We start from the raw sequence: 22,434 nt of genomic DNA, 5'->3' as shown, positions 1-22,434 counted from the left end.
ATCACTTGTACAAAGCCAGAGTCCTCAGTTTTCCCATCTCAAGCAGGCAGTACCCCTGTGTACATGGAATAAATTTTGAGCCTCCCACACCTGAAAGGGAGAAGCATCGCTGGTGGTAGAACAGGGGTGTGTCTCTTCCATGTGGGAAGCTCCTGCAGGGGATTTTTCATAATCCAGGGCCTGTTGAGGAGAGGACTTGAGTGATGGGATGCTCTGGATGTGGCCTGCAGGGAAAACAGAGGAGTGGGTGGGGATCTCCCTAGGCTCTCACGGCTTAACGGCCACATTTAGCTGTATTTAAGAGGCGTAAGCAAATATAGTAAATTCTACTATTATATCACAGCCTGCTTTCTGTTCTTCTAGCTTTGTCTCCATGGGGGTATTCCATGCTTTATCCCATTTCACAGCCTGAACTTTTCCCCCTATTTAGGGGATTACATGGACCAGAGATGTAAGGAGAAAGGGAATCTTGCCATTACTCCACCTCTTTATCTCTATAACTCCATGTATATCTATCTGCCTACTCTCACAGGGGCCAAGCTTTCTGCCTTCCAAAACCCTACTCTGAAACTGCTGATTCAAGCAGGTAGGAACTTTAGGACTCGTTGTGGAATAAATGCCTCCTGCGTGCTCCCCTGGCACTGGGATTTCCTCTCTGATTTATCATGCTCAGGTCCGCTAATGTCCCTTGACTAAACTGGCATGGTGCGATGGTGTGAAGGTCATTTTATATGTGCCATATACATTTCCGGAGACATGATGGGAGGGTAGGACATCTGAAACAGCATATCCTGCTGGGAAAAGGAGGAAGAAAAGGATAGTCTGGCTCTTCTTTTCACAGCCTCTTGTGGTGGGATGAAGGTTTTGACAGCCTAATTCAGCATTTAGAGAAAGAACCAAGCAGAAAGATTCCCCCTCACCCACTCCTTGCAGCCCAGCTGTGACAAACTGACAGATAATTAACAAATCAAGACCTCCTATTAGCCTTGTCCCTGATGCATTAAAGCAGCTCTTATGTTGCATGTGTCCTTTAGCAAATGCCTGTACTTTATGGCTTAGAGTGAGGTGGGTAGATCACTTTCAAAAGGCAGAGGGTTCTCTAGGGTGTCAATGCACAGATATTTCCAGGAATGAGAGAAGTTGTTTCTAAAAGAAAATGGTGGACAGTAGATGGGAGAGCTGTACCACAGCTGGATGGAGCTAGTCTAATGGTACAGTGTGTGTGTGTGGTATCCCCTGAGAATACAGGACTGAAACAGATGTATGGAATTATTATTGAGTCCTTGCTTTTACAGAAAATGACACAAGTTGAAGCAGCAATTGATAGGACAGGTTTTTTGACTGTCACTAACTAAGCCTGTAAAAATTACATGTCAGGAAATGTGGTTTGTGGTAGAAACAGATCTAATGTTCAGACCTTAATATTACATTGTGGGTAGTGTATTGGTGCCCTTCCTTTCTGTACTCAAGTTGCTGAAACTGCATGGGTAAGCCCAAACAAGCCACCTTCTCATCACTTTAGCCCGACTCATTTGGAGAAGAATGAGGGAGTGTCAATATCCTTCTAGTTCCAGATGTTAAATAGACACAAGCCATTGGTTCAGCTTAACACATGTTAAAGGAGAGAGAGAGATCTAATTGCATCAAAGCCACTCTTAAGTTCATGTATGTGGAGCCCATCAAGCTGAAAGCATCCAGACAGCATCTGCTGTTATCAAATCACTCTTGAGTCGAGCTAATTAAAATAGAGCTTCATTTTTCTGAACCATTGTTTGGCAGGAATTCGAAACAGGTCTAACCCAATTTCTGTGTGTTTATGAGCCTTTATTATATCAAAAGTACTTTTCTGTAAATGTACAGGGCAGTGTTAAATGAATTGATCCGCACTGTATCACTGTAGATGCACTATGGACTTCCTAATGATTTCTCTTCTAGCTTTTTCCAGATATACCCCAGAAAGCTTGCTTTGTCCCTTATCATGTCATCTTCTTTCTCTGTTTTCCTTTCTATCTCACTCTCAAGAAAGTAAATGTCCTTGTATTTCTTTCTTTCATATCCTCCTCCTGCACTCTATTGGGATTTTTGTATTATTAAAACATTTACACATTTGCTGCCACATGCAAATGCAGAATAATAAACCAGGACTCTGTATACTCCAGACAGGAGGAGGAGGTCTCTCACCACTGATTCTTACCCAGTACTCATCCCTGTTGATTACAGGGGACAGAGGTGTTGAATCTGTTTGCTGTAGGAATATTTTTCCCCTTAATTTTTTATTTTCAACGATTTACATTGCGTGTGCAAATTCTAGGTATCACATTCCCCTTTATCATTTGCTACATACCAAGCACAAAAGTTAAAGAGATGTAGAAATTGCTCCCTTAAGACAGGTTGGATTCTTTGGCATCTAAAAGCTAATTCATGAATATTCTCTGCAGCACAAGAATGCCACATATAGGGCCAGTGACTTCAGAACACGAGTGTGAGTAGCAGCCCAGTGATACAGTACAGTCAGGAATTAACTATTTTTCTGGTACCCACTATAATCTGAGGATGGTATTCTTAAATCTTAAATTTATTTCAGAATAGTGGTTTTAGATGACATAAAAAAGGAAGTTAAGGATTATTAACGTTAGATAAAATTCCTGACAGTGATCTGTCATGAAATCTTGAAAAGGTAGAAAAGACTTTTCGACTATTAAAAAAAGATGGACAAAATACAAAATAAAAATTCTTTCTGAAATACAAGTATAAATATAAATATATACTTTCTGTTCAAGGAAGTTTACTTCTTTTAACTCAGTTAATTCACCTTGGAATGGAATTTAAGTTTATTTTATTTTGCATATAATACATTATATTCTGAAGACATATATTCAGCTACTCTGCGTAAAGCTTAAGAGCAGCATGCATAAACTGATACCAGAAGCAGTCGCAACATTTTGCTGTAAGCAAACCAATGGGTAAAGTTCTATTAGCTGTTCCCAAATCTATGAATAAGTATTGTCCCTCTTTGGTGGTTTTACAGAGATGAAGAACATTGTGGCTCAGAAGTTTGGTCTTATGGTCATTGACAGTGACTCTCTTCTGATTCCTCTTTTAATAAATTTAAGTGAATTTAATGCTGACAACACGCATTCAAAGGATAGAGCAGGGACATTGTCCTGTGTGCTTTTTCTGTAAGTCTTTTAAGCAGACCTAATCTGAGGGCACCGACTGCTAGGGGCTTGACTAATCTCATCATTTATTCAGTTCCTATCTTCTTTTCTGAGACCATCAAGGTCTAGAGTGGGTACTTGTCTTTCTAGCAACTGTCTCATCAATATGGTCACTTTCCCAGCCGAAGGACATGAGGCAATGGCTTTGAGAGAAGAATTTCTGGTAGAGCACAGCAATAGAGGTAAATCGAGATAATCTTACATGCAGAAGTAATTCAAATAACATTTCTGCTCACATCATGGAGAGTACAGAGTAAATGTGTCAGATCTAAGAATATCTTCATAGGCTTCTCAGCATTTCCTGCATAAGCAATTGTTGCTGTAGTTGCTACTGCAGAAAGAAGTTTGTCATTCTGGCAAGAAGCTCTCCTTTTTTCGCTTTACAACAACAACAACAAAGTGAAGCATTTGGTCTAAGGATCCAAAAGCCCAGGAAATGCATCTCTAGGGCTCCTCGTCAATTTGGGACCTAATGAAATATAGAAAATACTCAATAAAAGCACCTTTATTACTTTAATGTTTAAATGTAGAGTTTTTAGCCATGAGGTTAATGTTTTTGTATCTTTTTTTGATTTGATTGTGAGCACTTTTCCAGGTATCTCTGCCACTTGAGCACTAATTGGATTTCCACAGATAAACGGTGCTAGCTGCAGCCCTTACATCACTGTGTTTTTACTTCATCATCATTTTATTTGTTTTTACTGTAAAGGTTAATAAATCTTGGTATGTTTAGAGTATGAAACAAGGCAGGCAGGCTAAGAACTACAACGTGAAAGGGTGAAGTTTTATATGCTGCTTTCTCGAATCTGAGGGGTGGAAGGAGAAACTGTGCCCTTTGTGGTGGTTCTAATGGGCTGCTGGGTATGTTCGCCAAGTAGTGATCCATAATCCTTAAGATAAAAAGCGTTGATCTCTCCACTAGTTCTCAGACAGAGCTGTAAGGCATTTGAATTGGGTTACCATTGATTTAAGGTGGGAAGAAGACTGAGTAGCATGGGTCTGCTTAAAAAGGGATATGTGGGATTTATTTAAGTTTATTTAATTTTTTTAAAGAAAATTGGAAGCCTTTGAGTGCAACTGCACTCAAGTTCCCTCTGGATTCTCAAAGAAGCTAATAAAGAACTTGCCAATATTTTAGGGATGAATTGAATGTCAGATTTTAGTTGAGATTTAGGCTGCAAATAAATTCCAGTAAGAATTTATCAAGGTCCCAAGCATTTGCTGTCTCACCTATTTATTCCGGAAAGCATGTATTTTTTACTATTCCCATGGTTTCCTGGGAAGCTGCGCTTGACTTCCTACCACATTAGAGATGACCTTTAGCTTCCAGCCACGAGGGCAGTGTGGAAGCCCTTTTTTGGCCAAGCAGGAGTGAAAGTAGTGCATTTCAAATGCTTCCCCCAAATTTGGACTTTGTAACTTGACTGAACAGCCTGTACTTGGGCCAAAGCAGCATTAAAGACTGAATCTACTTTCTTCTGTTAAAGATAAAAAAATGCCTTGTAGCTCCTATGGATCAGGTGCAGAGTCTTGAGGAAAGTGCAGAGTAACAACTCAAGCTTTGGGTTGTGCTGGTTCACTATAACGACAATGGGCGCTCTTAAGCTGGTGTTAAGCCTTTGCTGTGGTATGGACCCAGATTTCAGAGGGGTTGTTAATGCTTTCTGCAACATTTGCCACGGAAATGGCTGCTTTCCTTTTTTGTTTTTTTTAGCTGAAGTGAGTTATTGTTTATTAATTTTTCAGCACATAAAGAGTATAATTATAATAATCCCTGACATGTACTGGCTGTGCCAAGGTTTAAGGAAAACACAAACAGTGTAAGTGCCGCTTTGAACCTTCTCTGATTTTGTAGATCTCTTGGTTTGGACCCAAATTTCTGTGTAGAAACTAGAGAAGAGCACCCTAGTATAATTCTCTGTAGAACTAATTCTCTTGGACATTTTAACTCAGTTTAGGATGATGTGCTCTTACTCGAGTGTTCCGAGAGAGAGTTGTTGATCAGTACAGGTCATTTTTTTGTACATACAGTGCTGTATTGGTTGAGCAGCATCCTGAATTTGTCATGACACCTATATGCTTTGTTTCTTTAAGTAGTGAATGTAACATCCATGAAAAATGCCAAATTGACCCCAGGGGAAAAGGAGGTGGACCCGTTGTTTGCAGAATATTTATGGTATGGACAGCTACAGCAGAAATGTTCCTCATGTTTGCCCTTATATTGTCTTTCACTCCTATTGTAAAGGAAGCATCTGAAGAGTTGACAGCGAGGCTCCATTGCTTTTGAGGCTGCTCATGCAAGTTCCTATATATGAAGGAGAAATTGTGTGATGTGAGCTTCTTTCTGTTGAGAACTGGACAAAGACAAAGGACGCAGCTGCTTTCCAATCTATAAAATTATTCCACTTGCAGTCCCCGTAGACCAGGCAGCTCTGGCCAATCACATTTCTTGCCCCTTACTTAGTTTTTCCCTTAATGGGGCAATTAACAGCAGGAACAAAGTGCATGGTCTGCTCAGGCTTTATTATTATTTGTGTTGTAATAAATGGGTAGGAGGCCAGTTGCAGACCAGCACCAGGCACTGTACGAATACAGGGGAAGAGGACGATTCTTGTCCCAAATAGTTCTAAGTAAAATACTAAATTTACATAAAGGTCTTCCAGTGTTTTAAGTCCTTCTCCTTTCACTGTTGCTTCATCTGCTGTGGTTTGCATGATTTATTACACACCTGTCACAATTTCCAGCTTCTTCAATGTTTCCAACATAAAACCTTTTGTTTCTTAGAGTCTGGTGATCCAAGTAGTTTCCTCCAGTATCTCCTTATTCATTCTGTCATTTAGCTCTTCCTTGTCATAATGCCATCATAGCCCCCTGACTTCACCCCTAATTGTTCAGGGGTTTATTGCTGCAAGGAAAACACTCATTTTCTAATCTACATTTCCTATGGATTAAGAATTCTGTTAAATGGGGTTCTTGAAATAGCGGGTTTGAGGAATAATAGCTTGCTGATTTTTTTTCTTGCCTATTTGAGTCATTTCATTCTAAACCATCTTTATAGCATCTTCCACAGATGGGTTCTACTTTTGATCCTCTTGCACTAAATCTGAACCATTATATTACCAGTATTTTCCGGTTTCTTCACTGTGGAATTAGAAGGATCTAAGTAAATCTAAACAATGATCCTGTTCTGGTGCATCTCTTTCACTGATTTAGCCTTCTGGAGTCTACCATTCAATAGTGCATTTAAATACTCAGGCACAATTGTTAGATGTGACATGGACTTCCTATCCTTACGTCATCTTAAAGCTCCCTTGCATGTGAATGAACCTCCAGCAGTTCTTGTCTACTCTGTGGTTAGAAGAATGAAAATGTAATAAATTACAGCTTCATTGGTTTTTTACATTCTGCACATGTGAAGATAATAGGGTAAAAGAGATTTCTTTCAAAACCTGCTGTATTTGAGCTCTTTAGTAATGGCAATATGGAGAGAGGAGTGAAAAAGGTAAGAGTTGGAGGTGCTGCCATCCACCCCCCTGAAAGCTGTATCATGCATTTTTTTTAAGTTGTGAAGCCACGGAATGATCTTAGTTCTGCTGTAGTGAGCATCTTGGACACTGAGTCATTACATTCTTTTGGGGTGATTCAGCTCAACAGCTTGACACTTGCATTAATTTTACAGCACAGAGCCTCAGTAATCCCAAAGCTTCCTCCTGTAAGAGAGAAGCAAGATGCATAAATTGTCAAGAAAAGTTCTCAAAATCAGATTCTCTTTGATAAGTTTGTACTCTTCACCTTCTCTCTGGCATCTTTCTTGGGTCCCTGGGACCAGTTTGTTATTAACTTCACCATAGCACACTGGCTTCACCCACTCTTGGAAGCTAGATACCTTGCCTCCTTGCATGAGACGCTGACCTCCTAGTCCACATATTACCCACAGTGATCCAGTACATTCAGCACTGAGGTTATTGCTGGTTTCATGTAAACAGAACTTCAAATAATTTGCTGCCAGTTGGATGACAAACATTATCATTATCCCCTCTCACCTCACCCCCCCACCTTGTACATCTTGCTGCAATACCTTCTTTGGTGGTACTAGTGATTATAGGGAGCTTGCAACTTCAGCTTAGCAGAAGTACAAACAGGGGACTTGAAAAGTTTATTTTTCCTCTGAAATGAGATTAAGTCTTTTCAAGAAAAAGTTAAAATGTTTGAACTCTAGAAAAAAAGGTCATGCTACTCATTGGTTAAAATTTATTACAGCTGCATTATCAGTTTAATACTTTTAGTTTGCTCTTGCACTCATATTTGTTATGTTTTTCCAGCATTTATTACTTCCCCGTAACATTTTGTATTGTATTAAACCTGATATTATGAAATCTCACTAGGAGGTGTGTTTCTTTCTAGAAGAAAAAATACATAGTACGTTTTCTCTGTGTATAAACAGTTATTGTACATTTCTTTCAAAGCATGTGTAAAAGTTTCTTGTTCTTTTTTAGCTTTACACGTGTAAGTATTACTTGAATATTATTCCTCTTCAAAAGAGAGGAATTTTGTCAAGATGTCCACTCTGTTTTAAATCAAATCAGAAAAAAACTGAAGATGGCAGAGATATTTCACTTTGAAAGGTGACTACTACACAGACGAAGTTGCTACTTTTCATAAGGGCTTTTACTCCATATATCAATGTGTTTTAAGAGAGACTTGGGTCAATAATACCATGCTTTAGAATTCCCTAAATACATATTTACACAATAGACCTTAAAATATATTAGTCTATCATGTCAGCCCCTGTACACTTCTATCAGGGATGTTTTATGTCCTTAACATATGATACAATAAAACTTTATTTTATATAGCATTTTTCATACAAATTGTATTCTAGAATGCATCGTGGGGTTAAATAAGGCTTTCACAAGGTTAAAATTAAAAAAAGCTGAAGGGCCAAGAAAATTAAGGGCTTTGCATAGGAAATAGGTATTTGACTGAGCAATGGGAATCTGAATGGAGAGGCCACCGAGCCAGGAGAGCCTGTAAGTCTGACTGGAGCTGCTGATCAGGATCCCTGGAAATGGAAGGTTATGTGAGGAAAGACTGGTTCTGTGTGAATAAAGAAGGTGGAAAGGTCAGGGTTGTGTGAACAGCTGGAGGAAGTGTGAAGTGGCTCCTGGAACAAAGAAGTTGAGAACAGGGACTATATAGAGTCACTTCTTTGTAGTGAGAATACTGGAAGAAATGAGGGGAAAGTGTGTTGAAGGGAAGGAAAGCATCTGAAAGCAGGCTCTAGCTAAACCCATGGGTGAGATGGATGGAACGGGATACTGGTGTGCATTGGAGGCTTTTCAGCTGTGCGGTCCTGTTCATCCCAGCATTCGTGGGGAGTGGCAGGGTCCTGGCTCCGCGGAGGCTGGCCCTGGAACCAAGTAGGCACAACAAGCTGACATAAAGACAGCTCGCCTGGGAGTTTTTCTAGCTTTTATCATATTTTTTTTGGTCACCCTATTCATGTAAATGAAGTAAGGCTTTTTTGTATGTGATAATTATAGATAAATGTATTTAAAGTAGATCTGGATTTTGTAGTCCTCAGGAAAAAGAGGAAGAGTAATTTTTCCCCCCGTTCCTGTCATGTGTTCATTTTAATGAGCAATTTTAAAAAATTGAAAATAAAAGAGGAAAATGAATAGGTGTTGAACCAGCCTGTGATATGTAAATGCCAACTAGTAATTACCTAAAACCTCAATTTTCTTTCTGTTTCATCTTGCAAAACATTTCATTTCCACTGAGTGAAAACACTTAATTTGGGCTTCGCCGGCTGGTGAGGTCTGCCTCCCCTCAGCTCCCCTCTCCTCCCCTCTTCCTTCTCCCCTCTCCCCTTTTCTTCTCCCCTCTCTTCTCCCCTCTCCCCAGCGCGGCGCCTGCCTCCCCTCTCCTCTCTCCCCTCTCTCCCCGTTTTCGCCTCTCCTCTCTCCCTTCTCTCCTCCCCTCCGCCCGGTCTCGGCTAGGGGGAGCAGTGGCTCCGCGCTGCCGGGCTGCTGCCGCCCCGCCGGCCCCAGGCGCTTCCCCTCCCGCTGCCCTGGCGCTCCCCTCCGAGTGCCGAACAGAAATTCACCTGCCCGAGCCCTCAGCCCTGACTCCTGCAGGAGCCCTGTCCTCTCCCCGTTAGGGAGAAACCCGCGGACGGAGTTTGGTTCCTTGCTTTATATCTCATCGCTCTTAAGTTTGATGGTTTTGAGTTAGATGTCATTTGTACAACTCTCAGTTGTCAGAGTTTCTGGGCATCTGGGATTTTTCTTTTTTTGCTTGTATTATCGTTGGTTTTTTGTTTAGTTTTTTTTTTTTTTTATTACTATTCTGTATTCCTTTAGTTCCCAGTTCTTAATCTCAAACATGGTTTGAAGCTTGTTTCTTGCCTTTGTTCTCATTTTGACTCCTGTGAATTTTGCTTTAAATTGTATTTTTCTTTCCTTTGCTCTATTTTACATGAGGGGTTTTTTTTATTATTGTTGTTATTGCATTTTTAAACTTTCCTCAATACGACTTTGAGGTCTGCCAAACTTTGTAAGTTTCCAGGTCCTCTCACAACAGAAATAATTCCTGGGGTTCTGTATGGTTTCATAAAAATGTCAGTGAAATCATAGGGGCTTTAAAGTGTTTCCTCTCTCCTGCCCGACCTGCAGGTAATTTCTTTAGAAATAATAATCAGTTTCTGTGAAATACAAATTTCACAGGTATTCTGGGGCTCTGTATTGGGAAAAGGTTTGTCCTGGGAGGAGGAGACTTGTGTACATAGTGTCCCAGGATCCCCAATCGGAGAGAGCTCTGCCTGGAATCTCAGGAACTGTGCCTCTTTAGTGAGATATATAGCTTCATAATTAGCCCCTTGCATTTTTTCCTGAGTGCTAGCATCAGCGTTCTATGATGTGTTTCCCTGATTAACAGCTGCTTTGCAACTATTTCCGTGTGCCACCGATAACCATATTTGTCAAGTCGGTCCTGGCAGAGCACTGATTTCTTACTAAAATGCAGCATTTCTGTTTGAAGGGGGTTTCCTGTTCATTGCAGTGCCAGGCTTTTAAGTCAGCCCTTGTTAAAACGTAAGTTGGCTTTAGCCTGATGCTTGTTAACAGGATTCTGGGTATCTCCTTTAGAGTAGGAGTGCAGAAACCTTTCACAGACAATTTAATCTTCTGAGCCTTGCAAACACACAGCTTTACACTGAGGGGGTGTTGCTGTAGGCTAATATATTGATCAGTTCTATTTGCCCTATAGCTGTGGCCTTCTGCTCTGGCTGAAATAGGTTGAGTGTTTGTTGATACGGCCATATTATTATTTTTTAATACACTGGAAAAAAATTAATTCCAACTTCTTTTACATACGTCATGTATATTGCCAGCGTTGATTGCTTCCGCACATGTAATGTAAACTGGCTGTGCATAGTTCATGGCCTGTGCCGCCTCTGCTTAATGAAAAGAAGTGTTGCATTTAAGCAGATACAGATCCACTCAGAAAGACAAAATACCGTCCCTTGCAACGTATAATTCAGACCCAACCTTTACATCACAGGTCATCTCAAAGTCTCAGTCTATCAACAAATGCTGTTTAGTAATAACCTACAGAGGGTTCCCAGGATTAGGAAATCTATTAGAGCTCTTATGGGTTGTGCTCCTGGTGGCTTTTAATTCTGTTTTCCATGTGGAACTCTGTTACCAAATCCTGTGGAACTTTCACTGGTGAAGGTGATATTTTATGTTTTCATTAATTGATTGAGTTTGGGGTTTTTCCCTTCTTGAGATGGTAGAAAGTGGACATTTGCCAGAGTGTTTGAAACGTGATGGTTTATTCTTTCTAGTGCTAGTAACTGGTAAAGTAGCTTAGATTGTTTCATTGGAAACCCTGCAGCTTTGAGCATAATAATAAATAAGGCTGGGTTTACCTTCCCCATTAACGCAAAAGGGAGGGAAATTAGGAATGAGGAGCCTTGGCTGTAACGTCAAAGTGCGATGCGTTGGCCCAGGATGTTGCCAGCCTGCTGCACTCCCACAACATCTGCAATAAAGTTCCTGTCTCTCTTTTATATCTTTGACATTGAAGCAGAATATTTGGCCTGAATTTATGTAATTTGGTCAGGCACAAATATTACCTAAGAGAAGTTGCATTCATTTTCTAAGTAGAAAATCAAACTGGAGGATAGGACCTGCTGCAGGGTTCCACCCATCACCACCCAGTTTGAAAGGAGGCTTTTGTATCGTATCACTGCAGAAGTGGTGGGATAGTGAGTTTATGGGATTCACTTGCTTTTGAAAGCCAAATCCAGCGTCTTTTATTAGGAAAACTACGTACCTGATCCACTAGATAAAACTAGTTTGCTGGCTAGTGTGTGCTGGCAGTCTGAGAATCAGAGTAGTGATACAATGCACATTATTTGTGCAGTGTCCTAATACCATAAAAATTTGGAGAAGTGTTACAAATGATACAGAAATAGTATGGAACAATGTTACCAGCTGAGTCAGAGTGCTATTTGCTGCAGGATTTTTTTGGCTATACACAGGGCTGCAAAGTCTTCTCATCATCCTCCTCCTTTTTCTGTTGTTTAAATTATGGGCTGCAGTTGCCTTGTTTGTGCAAAGAAAATGATCCATAGATGGTAGAGAGGTTCGTGTGTGTGTTTGTTGAAAATATTGGCATTTTGACATGGCCAGAATTGCTTCATAAGTTGCTCATGTATACAAGATGAATTGTAAAAATGAAGAAGCTTCAGCTTAGCCTATAGGAGGAATGTTCAGAGGTAAATGTAAACACAGATACGAGAAACATGGGATTATTGGGAAGAGGAATTCATTTCCAGGATTCTTTTTTCCTGAAGTTTGTTGGTGCTTCTCATTTTATTTTGGTTTAAGATTAAAAACGTTGCAAATACTGGAGGAAGCGATGCATGGGCAAGATAAAATACAGGTTTATTTTGGAGTGAAATTTACTACTGAAATGTTTACATTTTTACAAGGCAAAAATAAGTTTTAATAAAGGGTTTGAATCAATAAAACGTGCACATGGTTGGGACCAAAATAGCACAGTGAAAAATACTGCTTCTTTCTTACAGGTTTTTAATGCTGAAACCTTGATAATTAGATAGGGGAGCTTGCAGAATTTCAGGGCTGCTGTGCCTGTGTCTCTAGCTTGCTAAATATGGGAGGGAGTGTTGAGGAGTTTCTGAAGAAACAAACAAGTAATTATTGTTAGAAGGAAAGTGGTTTTGATATGTTCACGTATCTGTTGGTCTGCTCATTTGGGCATCTTTCTTATTCAGCAGATTATCTTAAGGTTATTAGTTTGGGCACTTTGTATTTCTGCATCTGGCGTAGCAATATCAGCACAGTTTAAATCTGTGATTTGCCTGTCACCTGCATTTCAGCTGGAGACAGATCAAGTGCACATAAATGAAGCTGAAGTGTACTTTATGGGGGGTATTTTGCGCTGGTGTTTTATGGTTCAGAATTACCGAATGTAAACTTAAGGGGAAAAAAAAAAGAAGGAAAATAAGAAAAGGCAAAGAATTAAAAATACCCCATTCATTTTCTCCTCCCAACTTCAAAGTGTGCTGGGACTTTGTCAAATTCCCGTTAAAATAAATATGTCAATTTCATCTCTCTTCCAAATTCATTTATCATGCTTTTTTAAAAGGTGTTTTCTGCTTTACCTGATGTTTAAATTGGATTCGCTCGTTTATGCTGTTCTTTGCTGTATCCCCCATGTTTTTCTTAAATGAATTAGTAATGACAGCGTACTCCATCATACCCTCTCTACAGCCACTTTAAGGGAAGCCTGGTGATCTAAACCTTTTAACCTATTAAAGATGATTTTCCCCAATTGAATCAGACCCACCACAGGTGTAATAACTAATCATTTAAACTACACCTGCTATTATGTATTTTTAAGCCATTATGCATGTTGGATAGATGATAATTCATGTTTATTGCATTGTCCAATGGATCCGTTTTGCCTACACTAGCCTGATTAATGTATTTAAAGAAATAAGAGATGCAATTTAAAAGAAAAAAACATTGATGGAATGCACTGAGGAGTACATTGAAAGTGCCATTAAACCCATCAGAACTTTGCTCTCTGACCAGAAATGCATATTCGAAGGGTTTGATTCAAACACAAAGTGAAACTTGGTGATTTCAGCAGTGCTGGTGGGTTTTTTTTCCCTTCCTTTTCTGCTGTGAAAAGTTTTAAAAACCTTTTTGGAACTGAATTCCAGAAACTGTACAAGACCTACCTGACATAGTTCTACAGTTCACCATTTTAGCAGGTTTATGCCACTGTTTGGGGGAGAAATCCTCTTTCATACATATGTATGATTATTTTTAGCTCTAAAGGAAGGGAGTGATCTCTTCCACTAGTTTCTATGGATGTGACCATCTCCTGAGTGCTCTTAACTTCAGGGACATTACTCTCCCAATGCCACGATCAGAACAGATGTTTTTGTATAAAGGTAAAGTGAATCACCAGTGCAGCAACATGTAATAATGTGTGTAATAGTGTAGGAGAGGATGTGAAAAGTTGACTTACCATATGAAGAAAAAAATCAAACACCTTTTATTGGCACTAAATGGAAATGCAGAAAACCAGTGCCATTGTCATTGATGCCATTGAGTATTATCTCATACCTTACCCTTTGCTTGACTAAGAGGTATATGTGCTCTGTCACCTTAAAGAAGGATGTAGAAGTCAGTCTTTAGACAAAAGTAATCTGTGATTTCTGCTGGTGTGGAATGTAAATTTAGCTTGTCACCTATCCATTCATGTCATGGAAAGTGACTCTCATGATATTTTTGTAATGTGATCCAAAACATTTGATGTTGCTTCTTTCCCAGTCATGACAAGCTGAGGTTTATTTATTTATTGCTTTCAGTTAAACTCGATGGCAGAAAAGGCCTTTATCTCTTAGAATTTGCAGGGAGCTTTAAGTCATAGAAAGGAAGCATTCTTACTAGTTAGCCTACTGTTACCAATCACATGCATTGGCTCCAGGTTGCCCTCAGCTATAGGCACCAACTTAGGTAAAAAGATCACAGTATAAATGTCAGAAACCCCAAAGAATCTTAACAGGGTTTTTTTGTGCAGGATGAGCTATTCAAGAGTAATTCAACAAGAAGTCTCTAGGTTGAAATACCGTAATTGTGCTGTCTGATTTGAGTTGAGCCACAGCCTGTGATGCTCATTGAATCATTTCTAAAAGATGAATCACTGTCAGCTCCAGACCATCTCCACGTGTTGGGTGCGATGCCTTTACTTTGCAGTACAAAATATATAATGTAAAATAGGAGTTTGACCATTCCTAACTTGGATCTTTTCTCTCTTCTGTTTTTCCAACCTCATCAGATCGTGACAGCAGTGAAGTTTTTACAGAATCCACGAGTCCGCCAAAGTCCTATTGCATCCAGAAGAGCATTTCTGAAGAAGAAAGGTACAGTCTCTTTTGTGGTTTCAGTGGTAATGAGAGAGCTTGAGTTAGTGTAAAACCAAAATGTATTGCTATGGAAAATTAGATGTTAAGGACAAAGTACAAAGGACAAAGTCTGTCTCCAGAAAAGATTTGAAGTTTGTAAGAAATGTCAGTGTCTTCTGAACTGACAATATTGGCACCAGATGTGGAATTACAGACTACAGAAGGCACATTGAAAGTTTTGGGGTTAACTGTTATCAGATCTTTTCTGCAATAAGGATGATTTAGAGTTGTGAACTAGCTGGTCAGTTCTAACCTTAATGACATTGGCTTTAGAATGACCGGCTTCTAGGCGAAAAGGTCGAATGTTTCTGAAGAGAGCCAGAGAGAGGAATGAAGCGCAAAGGACTTGGTGAAAGTAAACAAGGTCGGGCTAAGGTCAAGCTTGGGGTCAACCTGACTTTCAGACTGAAATGGTAAACTACTGACTGAGTTTAGCCCTTTCCTGTAGCAGGGATAGAACAGATTCTGACACATCCTATATTGTCTGAGACAGATAGAACATACTTTGCTCATTGCCTACTGAGAATTTATTTTACTTTCTGACTCATAACAAAACTATCTTTTGTTCTTGGGATTGGTGGGTTTTTTTCCTTTCTTTCCTTCTAAAGTTTTTAGTCCACAACTTACAGTGCATTTCAGGTGAAGTTCAGTCCATATTACGCTACCCTCATGGGACCATATTGCTTAGATCCTTACCACAAGATGTAAATAAACTTACCTTGGGGTTAATTACATGCATTATGGAACATTACAAGCAGTTGGAGTGGTACTGAAAATACAAACTCCAAACTTCAGAGGGGAGTGACCTAGTTATACATTGAAGTCATAAGTACTTCAGGATACATCAAATTCTATAGCTAAAGGTATTGAGTTTTAAAAAGTAGAGAAGCCTATGAAATATATATTATTGTGTTTGGAGTTACAAACTATTTGATAAGAGGCCTGATGTCATGAGATGGAGAGTTCAAGTGCACCATTTTGCTCCTCTTGAATAGCAAAGAGTGTAGAAGGGAATGGCAGTTTAGTGTTTTAGCAGTGATGTCATGACAAGTAGTTCATGGGCACATCTTTTTGCATGTGATCCCCTCACTGCTTCTCCTGATGCCAGTTAGAGAGCATTGCAGTTGCATAGGTACATTGCTTGCCTTACCCTGCCATTACAGTTTGGCATTAAAATTTGGAGCCTGTTGGCTGCTGTGCTCCATGAGTTTTTCCTTGAAATATGTGGACCTATGGGGAGTAATTAATCATAAAAGCTTGGGGATTTCAACTCTATCACCGAAGCAATGAAGCAAGGGAAAGCTGAGCCTAAAAGCTGTGCTGATTACCCGGGGTAACCTGATACAAAATCTATTGTTGCCGAGAGATCCTTAGCCCCAAGTATATCGTGCAATATTATAACTGCCTGATCTTCTTCTGTGCTGACAATGACCAGTTATTCCTCATTTTCTCTCTCAACACAGCTGGGTTAGAATTTCATTTGCAGAAGGTATTTAGAGCAATTTAGAGACAAATGTCTCTGGTGTTTGCTCTGCACTTCCCCACCGCAGGCTTCGCTGAACAGTTTTTAGTATCAGGAGCTCCATCTAATCTGTTTAATTTTAATAAATCCCTGACTGGGAGAAGAGGAAGGGTGGGGAGATGGAGGCACAGAGAAACTGTGGCCCGAATAATACTTCTTATGAATTACTTGGCTAATAATTACTAAAGAGCAGAAATGGTTTGGTAGAGCTGTTTGTTTGTTCCTGTTTGTTAATTAGCCCTCCTTCCCTTTGTGCTAATTGTTTATTTGAAAACTTAGCAGTAGGAGATAGGAAGGAGCAGGGTCCAGTGGTGCCTGTGCCCAGCAGTCACTGGAAATATGTCCATATGAAATCTGACCACTGAGCTTACGCTGTGACCTCTGTTCAGTGCTTTGAGAGCAGGAGGTATGTACTGTCATGGTACCTATGTGTTGTAGCAGATGGAGGCAATTATTCTTGAAACGTAGATGTTGTGGCTAATGTAGTCCTGAGTAAAGGGAGCATTACACGGTTTGGTGGGCTATTCCCCCTGTTCTCTGATACACAGTCATGGTCATCCCAGTGATAATATTTATCCCTTACAGATAGTGAGGCTGCCTGGAATAGAAGTCCTCACTGCCAGCCAAAAAAGCATTTCCTGTAGAGAACCCATTTCAGTTACAAGAGTCTCTTTTAAAATTATCTCTGTAGAAAATAATGCAGAGGTAGTCTTGTATTTTTTTCATTGTTACTCTGATCTGAGTTTCTTCAAGCAGAAATTGCAGTAGCAGATCTTTTTATGGGCCCCAGAAGAATTTCAGTAGAGGGGAATGTGCATATCTAGATAGTTGTACACCTTGTATGAGCTTGTCTTTTATAGTTACTTTCATGGACCCATACTGGAGAGGTCTGTGACTCCCCACTAAGTCTGGTTAAAAACTCCTGAAGTGGAGATAATCATTTCTGTGAATGCAGAAGGAAAAGACCAGGTACCCTACTCCTGCAGGAGCTTTCCTCTACCCCGGCTACAGGGACAGGACTGAAGCATTAGCTGTGGGTGAGGTTTCAAGTCCTGCAGTCCTAATTTTGCCTCAGAAATTCCACTTGTGAGGCTTGCAGAGATGGTTCTGCTTTGAATTACATTCTTTTTTTCTGTAAGTATCTCCTTCCTAAAAAAGGCCAATCAAATTTAATTTCCTTTTAATATTATTTAATATTTAATGTAGGAACTGGATTTTGTTTAATACATTTCAGTGCGGTGAGAAATGAAAGTTTCTGCAGGCTCATCAGCTGGACTAGGTTTGGCTTCTTGTGCCACAGTAGGGGCAGAGGCTGAAACCAGCCTTTCCTGGTCACTTGCAGGTCAGGGCTTTGCTGAACTGCTCTCTCCAGAACATGGATGATAGTTGGGAGCATAGTTGATGACAGCTGGGAGAATGAGGGTGTCCTGGATTTGTAAAAGGTCTTTGAAAAGTTGGATGAGATTTCTCTGTTGTCTTAAGCACTTTTAAACTCTCAAATAGAGAGGAATTAATGAGAAACATTAAGTTATTAGAATCATTTATAATTTTCTTTGAAGCTTACACTGGCATTTTGTGTAATTTATGACATTTCCTCCTTTTTATCATGAACTTCTTCAGATGAAGGGAAAAAAACAGCTGTTTCCCCTCAGAGTATCTGAAAGAAAAGAAAGGAAAAAAAGATGCTGTTTGTTTTTTGTCCAACTCGCTGATTCTGCTGATGACATGCCACAGAATCAGCGGCGCCTTGGGAGTAATTAGACAGCATGTGGGGTTTAAACCCTTGTGGAAATGTGTCTGTCATCTAACTGTTGTGCCTCAGATGTCCTGTACTGCTCAGTTACCCATCCGGTAACTCATGTGGCTTGTTAATTTTGTCTACTCTGAATCTGTAACTTCTGGCAAGATAGAGAAAGGGGGTGGAAGTGCACTATGCATGTGGAGCTCAGTTTTTCAGGGTGCTGGTCCTTTGGGGCAGGGAAGGGAAAAACTGCTCGATTTACAGACTTACTGTGTGATCTTGAATGAAGAATCTTTTTCTTCTTAGTTGCCTGTTCTCTTTATCTGTAAAATGAGTACACTAATGCCTTCCCAGAGTGGGATTGTGGGAACAGGCAAAAGCTTATGAGCAGCGCAGAAGTAATAGTGAGGGGAGAACACAAGTGCATTAGGGCAAGTAAATGTGTAATTCTTGAGTTACATTGGGAAAAAGTCCACCCAGAAGGTTGGACAGTGTTCAAACGATGCGCTGCCTGGACTGGCCTTTTGTATATGTAAGTAATATAATGGGCTGCATGCTTCCAAAATGGGCTCCACTTGTGGTCTAGCTTGGTGAGATGAGCTGCAAGTTGCTGGAAGCATTACCCTTTTACATATTGTATCTCCTAATCTTGTTTCATTACTTCGACTGGTAGGAGGTGAGTTACTACACAAGGGTTTCCTGTGGGTCTTGCACATTTTCTTGCAGTGCACCAGAGTTCCCAAAAATGCTGCTGATGCCGAGATGCCAGGTTATGGTGATGACTGAAGAGGTGAATAAATGATTTAATAGTACACGCTCCTTCCCAACCAGATCTCAAAGACACTTGATTCCCTCGAAACAAATGCTGTCAGACCCAGAATCGCCATTGGAAAACTGACTTCATTTCTTCTTCCTCTACATTCTTCGAAGTTGAACCACTGTCTTTTCTCCTTTGCCAAAGAAACCCAAGTGGATCACCTTGAGCACCCAAGAGAAGGGGGCACAACCCAGTTCAGGAGGGCTCTAAAGAAAGCAGATTCTTCAGCAGATTTCAATTTCACCCTCTTTAATTACTTTTTTATAATTTAAGTCCATTTCATGAGGCAGTTTGCATGTCCTTGAATGGAATCTCGTTACCATGAAAGCTTTTTTAGCATTGATTTCATAACAGTCTTAATTTAATAGCGCCGTCATTACTGAGAAGCCCTGAGAGTGAGGCCCTGACTTTCCAGGTCACTGACCTTTTAATTACAAACCTTGTTCTGATGGTCAGGTTATCGACTGGACAGCTCCCAACTCCGGCCCCCAGCACAAAGATGAAAATAACTGCCTTTCCTCCCCCACTTCCAGAACAGGGAGGAAAAGAAAAGTAACCTCTTGTGTTTCCAAAATTAATTTTCTCCTTCAGCTTTACTTTGTAATTAATTCTTTAACATGTCTCAGTGAAGCTCGAACAGTTTTTACAGAGCTTTCCTTGAAAAGATAATACAATGCAAGCCAATAATGTCCAGTGACAACCCATAAAACAAAATATATAGTTAGTAGCCCATGCTGTCAAAATACCTTTTTGGGCCAAACTGCTAATGGCTGCCCAAACCTTATGCTTGTCTAGAAATGAACATGTTTCATACATAAACATGTATCCCCCTAGGTTTATATGCTGAACATGACATCCCATGGTCTAGAATATCACTGGGGTCAGCTGTCCCAGCTGTGTCCCCTTCTGACTTACTGTTCACCACCAGTCCCTCACTGGTGGGGTGGGGTGAGGAGCAGAAAAAGCTTTGACTCTGCATAAGCACTGCTCAGCAGTAACTGAAACATCCCTGTTTTATCAACACTGTTTTCAGCACAAATCTGAAACCAGCTACTGTAAAGAACATTTAGTCTGTCCCAGCCCAACCCAGTGCAACTGTATAACTGGTGGTGCCAGCAGGTGTTGGTCCTGTACTTGCAAATGAAGTAACTTGTTCTCTAGCTGTCTAGTAAGTGTTCTGTGCCTGCACAGACCTCATCACTTGCGCTTGCAAAACCACAAGTAAAACCTGGAATTCAGATACTGATAGCAAAATTTTATTGCAGGCATATACTTAATGTGTTAAGCATCCAGAAGAAGTCACTTCACCACACAATGAGAGAAAGTTCACTAGTGTGGGTAGAACCAGGCAGGGTGCGCTTTCTGATGATGAAAGAAGTTTGCAACAGGTCTTGAAGTAGCACAGAGTTAAGTTTCTGTAAGTATAGACTTACAGAAATGACTGTACAGGTTAAACAAAAGTCAGTGTCCTCTACATTTTCATGCTAAGATCCTCATTTAAGTGCATTGTACCATTAACAGCTGAAACTGAAGCTGTTTGCATGGAGCATGTTTGATGGTGTGTAGGGTTATCTAGATCTCAGTGTGCTTTCTGCTGAAAAGCATCCACCTCTGAGGTAGAGGACAGCTACTGCTTAACATCACTACATGTTTTTAGGAGAGGAAATGAAGAATGCTCTATCTAAGTGGTCTTGCAGAGGGAGCTTTAGGGATAGAGAATGTAATTACTGAGTAAAAAATTTGCTAAGATTCTTGAAAAGCACTATGGGATATTTAATTACTAAAGATGCTTAGGCCTCTGTTTATGACTTTGCAAGACAGTTAATGTGCCTTATAATATTTTGCTGAGGTTAAAGAAAAATACATCTTACACCTCTTCATGCAACCAGTTTATCATTTAGGTGCCTCCCATCCAAGTTTTGAGTCAGTACAACACAGCGTAAGTGGGGAGATCTGGTTGTCTCCCAAGGAACTGGTGAGGGATCCAATAAATGAAGAGTGAGAGAATGAATGTTTTCATTGCTAACCAACTCACACAGTTCCTGTCTGTATCAGCATTATCAGTAGTCACAACTGGTTTTGACACTCTTCTGTGTTTGCCCAGTGCTGGTAAGGTTCAACATGGAAGGAAGATTTCCACTGCTGGAGTCTCAAAATCCAGAATAAATGTGCTCATGTTCCAGAAATTAGTTCCACAGTTCAGTATTTTGTATTACTTGCCCTCTTTTTTTCTTCCTGAAAATGATTGAGAATCTCTATCCATCTGCTGTGAAGGAGATGGCTCCCTGTTATGCCAGTGTTCTGTCTGCCTATCTGTCAGTTGCTGTTCAATACCAGCCAATTTTCATGCTGACTTTATTAAAGACTGGAGTCTTTAATATTGTAACTGATAATAAAAGAGATTGCTAGAATAATGTAATATATACCATAGAATTATAGAATGATTTGAGTTGGAAAGGACCTTAAGATCATCCAGTTCCAACCCCCCTGCCATGGGCAGGGATGCCTCATGCTAGACCATATTGCCCAAGGCTCTGTCCAGCCTGGCCTTGAACACTGCAAAGGATGGAGAATTAATCACTTCTTTGGGCAACCTGTTCCAGTGCCTCATCCCCCTCACAGTAAAGAACTTCTTTATATATAATACCATATATATATATATGTGTATATATATATATTAAAAATACCATAATATTGCAGCAAACATATTTGGGAAAGTGTTTTTTAATTGTTATGAAATCAAATGCAGAACATTTTGGGTGTTTTTGAAGAAACACTTTCTGTATGATGAAATTGTGTCCTAGGAGTTTGTTAATGGGCTTTACCTGGAACTAAAGAATTCTTTCATAGGAGTGCTTGTCACTAGCACGAAAAGATGTCATCTTTGTTACTGGATAGCTCCAGAAAGCTTGTCATCTTGCACTGGTTTGTACCTGCACATTTGGCTTGAATACCCTATAGACTACTAGCTCTGAACTCAGTATGTTTTTGAACAGGAGGGGAAAAGTCCTATTTGGGCCTGTATAAATGAAGCAGAAACAGAAAGTCATGGAAAACTTAAGGCCTACTAATCTTCACAGTGTGTTGGTTTCAGCAAGATTATTTTAAAGGACTTTGATACAAGATCTGCTGTTAAAATCTCAATGACATTCTTTTTGGTTTCTGTGTGAAGTGTTGAGAAGGTGTATTACCAGAGATACCCCTTTGGTGTTTAATGGCATTGGGAAGAAGACATTGAGGAAGTGTCTATCAAATTTTACATCCTCTAAATGCCTATATGTGTGTTCTGTAGCAGAGGATACAAGTCACATTAGTGGTAATATTCTTCCTCTCTCACGTCAGGCTCAAGCTACAGTGATCTTGAACCATTTAGATCTATACTCCACAGAGCAAAAAAGGTGATTCATTTAGAGTATATTGGGTAAACAGTCTGCTCCATCTCCTGTTTCTGTTGGGCCACAGAAATGCCTCACGATTTCAGTGAAGAGTCCAGAATCACCTTTGCCATGTTTTTGTAGCCTGACAATTATTAATAAATTGGAACAGACTGCTTTGGTGCCCAGGAAGTTATGCATGCTACAAAATACTGGTTGTAAGCTTAATTTTAACAAATAATTGGAATGTCATGGG

The 22,434-nt window shown here is 40.0% G+C and overlaps 1 protein-coding gene across 1 annotated transcript in view; it reads left to right on the top strand.

Moving 5' to 3' along the window:
- PEX14 (peroxisomal biogenesis factor 14) overlaps positions 1–22,434 on the top strand; it is a 76,163-nt gene that overhangs the window by 21,825 nt on the left and 31,904 nt on the right. The window contains exon 3 of the mRNA XM_034068185.1: positions 14,598–14,682. Within this exon, the coding sequence (XP_033924076.1) occupies positions 14,598–14,682 (85 nt within the window). The remainder of the gene's footprint in view (positions 1–14,597; positions 14,683–22,434) is intronic.

Source organism: Melopsittacus undulatus, chromosome 12 (assembly GCF_012275295.1).
Source record: "Melopsittacus undulatus isolate bMelUnd1 chromosome 12, bMelUnd1.mat.Z, whole genome shotgun sequence".
NCBI lineage: Eukaryota > Metazoa > Chordata > Aves > Psittaciformes > Psittaculidae > Melopsittacus > Melopsittacus undulatus.
This window is presented reverse-complemented; position numbering and strand designations above follow the sequence as displayed.